Source organism: Temnothorax longispinosus, chromosome 1 (assembly GCF_030848805.1).
Source record: "Temnothorax longispinosus isolate EJ_2023e chromosome 1, Tlon_JGU_v1, whole genome shotgun sequence".
Lineage (NCBI taxonomy): Eukaryota > Metazoa > Arthropoda > Insecta > Hymenoptera > Formicidae > Temnothorax > Temnothorax longispinosus.
In genome coordinates this window covers 8723782-8735357 of record NC_092358.1, presented here as the reverse complement: position 1 = coordinate 8735357, position 11576 = coordinate 8723782, and the positions used below count along the sequence as shown (strand labels likewise).

The following is an 11576-nucleotide window of genomic DNA, read 5'->3' as shown; positions in this document are numbered from 1 at the left end:
CAAATCGATCGCTTAACTATACACCTCCTCTCGCATAAAGGTGTAAATTGTCAAGTGTTTCGATCTCACGATGGTATATTTCGTTTATTTTGCAATGCATTTAAGGTGAATTGTGTAATTCAGGCTAAAAATTAAAATAAAAGAAAAACTTGGCTATAATAATAGCTAATATTCAAACAAAAAAAAAAAAGAATACGCAAGACGAACACTTTTCTGTCAAATGTATATCAATACTCATAAAGAAATGATCTGTATTGAGTCTCTGCAAATCAGCCTCAATCGGTTTCTATTACTCGTAGTTGGTCTTTGGCCTTATCAACAATCTAAATTAGTTCAAATTCAATTAATTTTATTTATTGGAATTTTAGCGAGTTTTATTCTATTTCAGGTACGAAACATTTTTTTATTGTATTACATATAATTATTAAACTTTAACTTCTAGCGGATTTGAATATTACAATTCCATTATCAAAAATCACAATAGATGTAATATTATTATTAATATCTTTATGTTTACTGTAAGTTCCATTATAATTAAAATTATTAAAGATAATATTATAATGACACGTATTATAATAAAAAATATATAAAAATTTTTTTAAATCTGTAATTAAGTGAAATTCAATTCTTGTTCTGCCTTCCTATATAAAATTATAATAAATTAATACACAGTCGATAATCACGAACTAACAATTTTCTTACTGGAAAAATAATAACAATTTCAATAAAATTCGTTGTATAAAATTATATCTTGCAGTTCGCAGTATTTCTGACTTTAAAATGTACGCCGGATTTATTCATCAATGTTTTTTCTTCTGCATTATTCTGCACTATGATTATGATTAAGTATATTTTGTTTAGTGTTAATACTAATAACGTAAGTAAAGCGATTACTATATGTTAGGTATATACACTATGTTCATACAGATAAATATTTTCAAATTTTAATTTATAATATAAATATAATTTTTCTCGAGTTTAATCAAAAGAAAGACGACATGGAATCTTATTAAAATGGCAGGTAAAATATTTATTGGAACAACTGCAACACATCTATAACGAGTTAACTGACGAGAACGAAATCAGTATCATAGAAAAGTACAATAGCTATGCGAAACGTTATACAATTACATTATCGTGTAAGACAATTGTTCTTGCAATTCATATGTTATAGCTAAAAAATTATTAGTGAGTTTCTAATAAGAACAATAAACAAACAAAATAATTTTAAACATCTTCAGTAATTGCCACGTTTGCCGCATCCGCATTAATTTTATACATTCTTTGGCCGCACATTTCCAATATCTTATTCTTCACAAACGGAACTCAATCATTACATTCATTGCCGTTTATGACCGAATATTTTATCGATAAAGAAAAATACTTCTATTTGATATTGTTCCACGCAAACGCAGCCGTAATGATAGGAGGTACCGCATTAATAGCGACAGGAAGTATATTGATAGTTTATCAAAAGCATGCATGCGGAATGTTTCAAATCACCTGGTAAGAAAATATACGTAAAACATATTTTTTTAAATAAATGTAGAAAATCTAAACAATCAGCAAATTAAAAATTCTACACAATTATGGTTAAATAATCACTTGCAGTTATCGTATTGAACGAGCAATGGCATTCGAAACTTTACAAAAAAACAACTGGAAGAATGAAAATTTGATCCACAAGGGATTAATTTGTGCCGTGGATATGCATCGCAAAGCTATGAAGTTAGTATTCATATGATAATACACACGCAATATTTGTATTGTAATAATTGATAATATATGTAAAATGTGCGTAGAGTATATAATATTCTCTTTCTCTTGAAGATTATCTCACTCAATAGTATCTAGATTTAAAGTAATGATCTCCTTATTGATAATCGTCGGGGTGATTGGCGCAAGTTTGAATTTCTTTCGGGTAAATGTGGCCTTCTTTTTATCATATACTTGTGAATAACAGCAACAAAGTTTATTCAAATTTTCATCGATAGTCTTAATTAATTATTATTTTGTTTGACATTAGTGACATTACTTACTCAGTTTTGATCAAGATCCTTGAATCTGCTTGTATATTAGATTTTTCAGATAATATCGTTTGGATTCGATACAGTGGAACTTTCATTACACGTAATGTTTAGCATCATCCATTTCATTTACGCATTCGTAGGCAACTATCTTGCGCAAGAAATTATGGATCACAATAATAATGTATTTGAAACTATGTAAGCAAGATATTTATATAGTATAATCACATTTGCATATTCGATGTATGGACGGATGTGACAAATGTACAGTCAACGTAGTATAAGAGACATATAGTAAGCATTAACAGATTATTTTTTATATTCCCCAATCATTAATTGTTTTGTCATGATATAGATACAATGCCCAGTGGTACGTAGCTCCGTTGCAAATACAAAAAATGATCCTGTTCCTCTTGCAAAGAGGTACCAAGGTGTTCACTATGAATATCAATGGACTATTTGTGGGATCATTAGAAGGTGCTGCTACAGTAAGAATATCTTTTAAAATAGTGCTAAATGTAAAATATATTTTAGATAAATAAAAATAAAAAGTTATGTATTATTATAGTTACTGAGCACGGCAGTGTCGTATTTCACCGTTCTGTATTCTACACAAAATTGATGCAAAATAAATCAACTAATATAGTGCAGTGGAGTAATAATAATGAGGAAACTAATTTAGAATACATTAAGCATAAATGATATAGTATATATAATCTAGAAAGCGGTCTCAATTGATAATCTCGATGGAATTGTAAGAACTTCTTTTTAATTCTAAGAAAGTAAAAAAAGGTAAAACTGTGTAAAGAGTAGTAGTGTTTACAGTATGTTACCAATAATAAATTAATAACTGATACGTCTATATATATAAGACTGGCCGATTATTATTTTTCAAAACGGTAAAATATAACTTACAAGTGCACGAATCGTAAAATAAATAAAATGTATCATTGTGTTACTGAAAACTGGCGAACGAATGCGCAACTCTGGTATATAGGAATTTCGCGCGCAAGTATATTTTGATTAGAAATAAACATTCATTCAATTTCTCACATTACATTAATTACCGACCACTCCCAAGTAAAATTGTTAAATTGTTTATATTTCGATCAAAATAACGTTTTTTTTCCACTTTGTTATACACTTATGCTGCATTAGATAATTTAGAAATTTATAAAAAATGGTTTTAAAGTTATTCAATCCAAGAGAGGAAATATACAAATCATCGCCGACTTCTTTTATAGTCAAACATTTGCATGATCGCGAAGTAAAGATCTGTATCAAAGTTAAATGCCTCAATCGGATCTTCTACTTTGTCCTTGACTTATGGCTCCATCATCAACCTCATTCAATCTCAGATAACTTTGTGCTTTGGTATTCTGATAAGCTTTATTATATTCGAGATAAGTGCATTCCATATTATATATTCCACATTTTTCAATGTATACTATTATATTACTCCACATTTTTAATTATGGAATAATACCATTATAAACTACTACATATATACGTATATATTATTAATTATAACCATTCTTCTCAGAAATTTAATAGTCGTTCCAAGCATTAACGCCATCGTAATGCACATCTGCTATCTTATAGTTAGAATTGCAAAAGTATGATTACACTAATTTTCACTAGAAAGTAGTTGACTATTTTAAATTTACAACTTGCTAATAATAAATAAAAGAATAACTTTTTAATGCAAAAAAGCCTCTTCATTAAATTTATTGATTAGTGTTTACAACTATTATTAACCGATTATTGCGAAGAATATTACCACATGCCTCGGTGGTCGAATTGGTACGACGCCCTACACGAAATGAGGGAGGTTCCAGGTTCGAACCCTGGCTGAGGTGATATTTTTCGCAATAAATTCTTTACAGTTTTTTAATAATTAAATCGTATCGATTTAATTGTGGGGGGAGTGAAGGGTTTTTTAACGTTCTAATGATAACTGTGTATTAAGTCCGGCTGTGATCGGAACACAGTGAATAGTTGGAATATATATGTGTTACAATAATACATATAAGAATTAGATATGAATTTTCTGTGACATCTATTAATGCTCGTATAATGGTCTTACTTCTCATTATAAATTTATTGATTGTTGTATGCAACATTAAAAAAAGGTAAATAATATATTTTAATAATGTGTTACATCTTTAAGCACACTTAAAATTGGTTCTGTTGCAAAAAATTAAAACTTTTAATTTAAATATTGATAGACTGTTTGTAAGATCCTCAAAAAGCGCGGCCATAGTAGAAAATGTACTATGCCTTATGTGGGATATATCTGATAAAAAAATTTTCAAAAAAATTTATTCCAATCGTGAAACTCACTGACAAGTAAGAATGGAGAAGGGGAGCAATTATTAATTCATTTTTGTATATTTTGCTGAAGATGGCTCAATTCCGAGCCGAAACGTTCGAATATATACACTGTTGAATAAATCAGTGAATTGGATTTTTTACGCACCGATAACTGCGTCTGACTCTCATATATAGCCATCCTTTATCAGTTTTTTATTTAATTTCGAAAATCCAATATTCATTTTTTGAAAAAAAAAAAAAATTATCATAGCTAAAAATGCTTCTGCATTCTGTTTTATACTATATCTTATTATATCGTATATTTTATTTTAACGCTCCATATTCTACACAGCAAAATTAATAGTGTGCAATGTTTTATTAATTTTAATTAATTAATTTAAATAACTTTTGACGTAGTCAAGAAATTAAATAAAAGTTCGCGCTTTACATATAACTAATAAAATCATCATTGCGAAAGAAAGAAATTTTGATCGAACAGAAGAAGTTAGGGTTATAGTTTGATATCATTACTATTATAAATTTTAGAGCAGCATTATTGTGTGCATTGAAAAATTTAACAGCAGCATTGTGTGTAAAGTAAGCATTTTACTGATTAACTGATTTACTGATATTGTAAAGGTAATAAAATTTTAAAGAGATTAATTGAAGTGCACGACAAACTTCTTGCAACTAATTGTTTGTTCAGAAAAACAGTATTAATAAATACATTTTAAAATTTTTTATATTTTCTTACATCTCGCATTTCCGACACTCCATGTTATATTAAGTTTAAAAAAGAACCTAAAAAATAGTTAACGTGGGACCTTATATGTTTACTTAACGTCGGGTTCGACAGTAAAATTAGAACTGCATTATCTAGAAGTAGTGAGTTGACTATCGTGCAAATATAGGTTTAATTAATAAACAAAGAGAGTTGTAAAAATTTAGGAAATAAAATTTAAAAAATACAAACATACACAGCACAAAGATATTTCAAATAAGAAATTATGTCATATTTACAAGCAGTGTATATTACTAACCGTTACATTGACGTGTCAAGAAAAACAATTGGTAATCCTTTGAAGAATGAAACGTAACTTAAGACAGCACGCACTAGACTGAAGTATGTTGAAACATATTGCACTGGGAAGGGTCGAACTGCACTGTGCACATGCGTAGTGTCCATTGTCGCCCAAGTCCCTTCACGCAGACTTTCTTCATGGAAAATGAACATCTGTTACATTATTGCCATATCCGAATCGATCGCTTAACCATACGCCTCCTCTCGCATAAAGGTGTTAATTGCCAAGTGTTTCGCTCTCACGATAATATTTTATTCATTTTGCATTGCATTTAAGGTAAATTGGGTAATTCAGGCTAAAAAGTAAAATAAAATAATAATACAGCTACAGTACTAGCTAATATTCAATCGACAAACGAAAAGAAGAGAGTACGTGAAGCAAACACTTTTCTGTCAAATATATATTAATAAAGAAATGATCAGTATCGACTCTCTGGATATCAGCCTCAATCGGTTTCTATTACTCGTAGTTGGTCTTTGGCCTTATGAGCAATCCAAACTCGTTTAAATTTAATTAATTTTATTTACTGGTATTTACACAAATTTCATTCTATTTCAGGTACATTAATTTCTTTAATTGCATAATTATATATAACAAAAAATTATTAAACTTTAATTTATAGCGATTTAAATGTTGCAATTAAATATATCAAAAACCACAATAGACTTGTAATGTTATTATTGAAATCTTTGTGTTTATTGTAATTTATTTTATATTGTTATTATTATTATATTATTATTATAGAGGTAGAGAATCATTATAATATTATAATAATTTAGATTGTACAAGAAAACGTTAAACAATTTTGTAATCCGTAATTTTATGTAAGATTCAATTTTTGTTCTGTTTTTCTATATAAAATTATAAATTATATAAAACTATATCATATAAAATTATAAAAAATTATATAAAATTATGATAAAACTCTCATTTAAGAGCGAAATCTCCAATATATAATTATGTTTTTTACATATATTATAATAATCATCCTTCTGAGTAACAATTAAAAAATCTTAGCTGTTGCTCATTCTTTATTAAAAATTTGTTAACAGAAAAGCTTCTTAGTTACTTATTTATTACATGGGCGCCAGTTCCAATTTCTTTTTTTACTTGAAAGTACAGCAATTTATTTTAACATAATATGGTTTCACATGAGTTTTCAAACTTCCATGCGAAGCGAGGTTCACCTCACATCGCCCGGTGCGGTTCTCAACATGTGGAATCGTACAATGATATACTTCATTTCGCACTGTAAGCATCGGGCGGTGTGGGGTGGACTTCGCCTCATGTGAAAGGTTGGAAACCCATGTGAAACCATTTTATGTTACAAAATAACTTTCTCATAAAAATCGCCAAAAAAGAACCGTTAGTAATACAGGTTGGGTTTAGCTTAGAGGTTCTTTTAGGCTGAAAGTGCAGCAGAAGAGGCAAGAGTCCTAGGTAGCAAGATAACGTTTAAAGACATCTGAATGACGTTAAAGATATCATTAAGACGGAATTCATACGTCATTTGACGTCACTCTGCTACCTGGGGTCCTTTTTGTACTATTTTCACCTATACATTTCATTTATATCTTTCAGTACTGAGAATAGCTATTATATTTTTCAAACTTACTTTATGTTAATAACTTTTTAGCAAATAACAAGTGACGAGTCAAACATTTCAAAGTTTACTTAGGAAGGTGATCTTTTGTAACATACACGGAGAGAATTTTCTCTTAAAATTTACCCTGAAATCATGATAGTTGTGGGACATGTACCACCAAGAACTTTATGCGAGCTATTCCGATTAATATATATTATAATAAAAAATATTAATATCTATTATATCAAAATATAAAATATGTTTGATTAATTTTACTAAAATATATCTAGGAAATTTCAATAATTTTTCGAAATTTACCAATTTGCTTGGTAATTTTTATCACGTTGTTTGTAAAATGTCTTTTGTATATTTTAAATATTCCTTGATTGCTAAATTGTCCCAAGTTTGTAGTGAATTTAATGGTAAAATATAACAAAAAATTCTCTCCGTGTACGAAAAAGACAAGATCATTTTAGAGGTGTTTTCTTAAACTGGAAGTTTAGTAAAATTATTATAAATTAAAAACGATCGGTAATCTTAAGCTAACAGTTTTCTTATTTGATAAAAGAAAATAGTATATTATGTACCAAGGAGAGAAAGTAGCGTTTTTCGGAGTGTGAAGTTTGCCAAATTTTGGCAAATCACACGAGTGACACGAGTCTGAAAAAGCTTTCGACCCGAGGTGCACGCGATATTTTTCACAACACTTTTACGGAAAGTTCGACTTCCATGCCTAGAGTAACCAGGTGGTTGCTTTCCGCCCGCTATGCCGGGTGGAAAGTATCAATTTTCTTCCCTAGGGAGGAAAGTAAGCCCTGGCGTGAAATTGACCACTTTCGCCCCTCTCTACAGGCATGGAAAGTCGAACTTCCCGTGGAGGGGTGGTAAAAAAACAATTCTGTTAAAATAAAATTTGTTGTATAAAATTATGCTTTGCATTTGCAGTTTACAGTATTTGTGACTTCAAAATGTACTCTGGAATTACTCGTCAACGTTTTCTCTTCTGCATTATTTTGTACTATAATTGCAATTAAATATATTTTGTTTAGTGTTAATATAAAAAACGTAAGTAAAACGATTATTATATTTTAAGTATGTACGCTATGCTCATACAAATAAATATTTTCAAATTTTAATATAAAATATGAATATAATTTTTATCGAACTTAATCAAAAGAGAGACATGGAATTTTGTTAAAACGTAGGTAAAATATTTGTTGGAACAACTGCAGCATCTCTATAATGAGTTAACTGACGAGAACGAAATCAATATCATAGAAAAGTATAGTAATAATGCGAAATGTTATACAATTATATTATTATGTAAGACAATTATTTTTGCAACTCATATGTTATAGCGGGTTATAGCTAAAAAGTTATTAACGAGTTTTCAATAAACACAATTAACAAGCAAAATAATTCTAAACATTTTTCAGTATTTTTAATGTTTGGCGTATCTGCTTTAATTCTGTACATTTTTTGGCCGCACATTTCCAATATTTTGTTCATCACAAACGGAACTCAATCATTACAATCGTTGCCATTTATGACCGAATATTTCACCGATAAAAAAAAATACTTCTATTTGATATTGTTCCACGCAAACGCAGCCGTAATGATAGGAGGTACCGCAATAATAGCGACAGGAACTATATTAATAATTTATCTAAACCATGCATGCGGAATGTTCCGAATCGCCCAGTAATATAAAATAAATTTATAAAAATAGATGTGGGAAATCTATAAGCAATTAGAAAATTGAAGGTTATGTTAGGTATAATATAATTATAACTGAATAATCACTTAAAGTTATCGTATCGAACGAGCAATGCTATTTGGAACTTTATGCAAAAACAGCTGGGAAAATGAAAATTTAATCAACAAGGGATTAATTTGTGCCGTGGATATGCATCGTAAAGCTATGAAGTTAATATTTCTACAATGTGTACTAACTTATATGATAGTACATACAACATATTTGTAAACAGAGTTATATATGTAGGTCCGGAGGTATGTTCCGGGACTTTTATTTTTGATATCGGTATATTCCAGGATATTTGGTAGTTTCCAGGACTGTCCTGGAAAAAATTCATGTCCTACGGCAATTTTCGGGACAGTTTTTTGAATCTGATTACATATATATACATGCGATATATTCCAGGACTGTACATTTCAAAAAACGTAAACAGTCCCGGAACATACCTCTGGACCTACATATATATATATATATATATATATATATATATATATATATATATAATAATAATATATATATACATAATATAATACGTAAACAAATACATATTTGTAATATTTTATAATGTAGAATATGCGTAAAGTAATATCATTTTCAATATAATATAATTTCAGTAATATAATTTTCTGTTGAAGATTTTCTCACTCAATATTATCTCGATTTAATGTAATGGTCTGCTTTTTGATAATCGTCGGGGTGGTTGGCGCAAGTTTGAATTTCTTTCGGGTAAATGTGGCCTTCTTTTTATCACATACTTGTGAATAACAGCAACAAAGTTTATTCAAATTTTCATCGATAGTCTTAATTAATTATTATTTTGTTTGACATTAGTGACATTATACTTACTCAGTTTTGATCAAGATCCTTGAATCTGCTTGTATATTAAATTTTTCAGATAATATCGTTTGGATTCGATACAGTGGAACTTTCATTACACGTAATGTTTAGCATCATCCATTTCATTTACGCATTCGTAGGCAACTATCTTGCGCAAGAAATTATGGATCACAATAATAATGTATTTGAAACTATGTAAGCGATATTTGTATGTAATATAACCACATTCGCATGTTTGTTTTACAGATAGACACTACAGTGTACAAATGTACAGTATTTACTAAAAGGATCTGTTAAGGGGATGCTGGAGACAGGTCTGTTTTACCACGAAATTTTCAGACACACAAATCTTTTGATTGATTTCACCGAATTAAAAATGTTTTGTCCAGAATTAAAGTATGGACGATAACGAAGACGGCAGGCACCAATTGCGTATGAAAAACGAAAAAAAATTAGAAAATTACATTTTTATTTTCGATTCTGCGGTTGACTCATGACAACATTTGCTGCAGATAAAAGTTTTAGACTGTGTACGTATACAAAAACCTTGCAGCCGTCACGGAAATACAATAAAGAAGAATCCTGTGCTTGCAGAAATGAGCTGCGAGCTTTAGTATAAGAGAAAAGTATGTTAGAAAATTTCATATGCACATGTTACGCGTCTCCCCGAATTCAGCCAAAAACTCTGCGCTCTGTATGTATATGTAAGAATCGGTGAGCACTTCTTTATCGACGCTGATCGAGTTCGCCCGCGACTCCAGCATCCCCTTAATGCTTAATATATGTTTCTTAATATACATTTGTATATTAAGAAACATATATTAAGCATTAACAGATCCTTTTTAATATTTCTCAATCAATAATTATTTTGTCGTGATAGATACAATACCCAGTGGTACGTTGCTCCGTTACAAATACAAAAAATGATACTGTTTCTTTTGCAAAGGGGTACTAAAGGTTTTACTATGAATATTGCTGGATTGTATGTGGCGTCCTTAGAAGGTGCTGCTACGGTAAGAGAAATATTTTTTAAAATATGTGTTACATGTACATATTTTAAATAGAGGAAGATGGAAAAGTTGTGTCTTATTGTAGTTGTGCAGTACCATAGTGTCGTATTTCACCGTTCTTTATTCTTCGCGGAATTGATGCAAAACAGACCAACTAACTTCAGATAATTTTGTGCTTTTGTGCTATTCTGACAAGCTTTATTATCCAGTCCAGATAAGTGTATTCTATATTATATTTAAAATGTTTCATTTTAGTGTTATATTATTTCACATTTTTAATTTGGAATAATATACCGTTATAAACCACTATATATATTACTAATTATAACCAATTAACCATTCATTTTCCCACAAATCTTATAGCCGCTCCAAAAGTATTAATAACATAGTGATGCGCATCTGTTATCTATTATGATTAGAATTACAAAGGTTTTATTGAGATTAATGAAAATGCGCAGCAAAATTTTTATAATTATAAACTTTTTTTAAAAAAGCTGCATTAATAAATATATTTTTCAATATTTCTCGACATTTCGTAATTCCGACATTCCATATTACATTAAGTTTTAAAAAGAACCTATTGAAATAGTCAACGCGGGACCTACGTTTATGTACTAAGGTCGAGTACTGCAACGATATTACAACTACTCTGGAAGTAAGTAATGAGTTGACTATCGTGCAGATATAAGTTTAGTTAACAAACAAATAAAGATGTAGGAATTTGGAAAATAAAATTTAGGAAATACAAACAACACCAAGTTTATTTAAAAAAAGAACTTGAATAATATTTACCAGCGATATATATCTTTGTAATTACATTGACATTTCAAGCTGAGCAACTGGTACTTCTTTGAGAAAGGAAACGTAACACAAGACAGCACGGACTAGAATGTGAAACATTAATAACATATTGTACTGTGGAAAGGGACGAACTGCACCTGCGCAGTCCATTGCTGTCCAAGTCCC

General features: G+C 29.6%; 2 protein-coding genes across 6 annotated transcripts; both read left to right on the top strand.

Moving 5' to 3' along the window:
* The first annotated feature begins 77 nt into the window (after nt 1-77).
* LOC139814798 (uncharacterized) lies at nt 78-2898 on the top strand. 5 transcript variants are annotated; one of them, XM_071781317.1, is made up of 9 exons: nt 78-388; nt 758-877; nt 1022-1139; nt 1416-1506; nt 1612-1728; nt 1831-1921; nt 2080-2225; nt 2383-2504; nt 2596-2898. In XM_071781317.1, exons 1-9 carry the CDS (start codon nt 221-223, stop codon nt 2727-2729), a joined length of 1107 nt encoding a protein of 368 aa, XP_071637418.1. In that variant the 5' UTR covers nt 78-220; the 3' UTR covers nt 2730-2898. The 5 variants fall into 5 exon arrangements, 4 of the variants coding, with proteins under 4 accessions (XP_071637418.1, XP_071637404.1, XP_071637410.1 ...); XM_071781303.1 differs by having other exon boundaries at nt 1242-1506; XM_071781309.1 differs by having other exon boundaries at nt 1242-1506; nt 2383-2515.
* Nucleotides 2899-5723: 2825 nt separating this feature from the next.
* Nucleotides 5724-11393, top strand: LOC139816563 (uncharacterized). Its single transcript, XM_071784163.1, is given in 7 exon segments — nt 5724-5980; nt 8213-8330; nt 8384-8708; nt 8817-8987; nt 9649-9795; nt 10481-10613; nt 10696-11393. Coding segments are annotated over 7 exon segments (1092 nt in total). The 5' UTR covers nt 5724-5836; the 3' UTR covers nt 10750-11393.
* The last annotated feature ends 183 nt before the right edge of the window (nt 11394-11576 follow it).

Coding starts and splice junctions, on each gene's coding strand:
- LOC139814798 (XM_071781303.1), top strand. CDS start 221: ATGTATATCAATACTCATAAAGAAATGATCTGTATTGAGTCTCTGCAA. Junction 1,140..1,241: donor TTATACAATTACATTATCGT/GTAAGACAATTG, acceptor AAACATCTTCAG/TAATTGCCACGTTTGCCGCA. Junction 1,922..2,079: donor CAAGTTTGAATTTCTTTCGG/GTAAATGTGGCC, acceptor CTTGTATATTAG/ATTTTTCAGATAATATCGTT.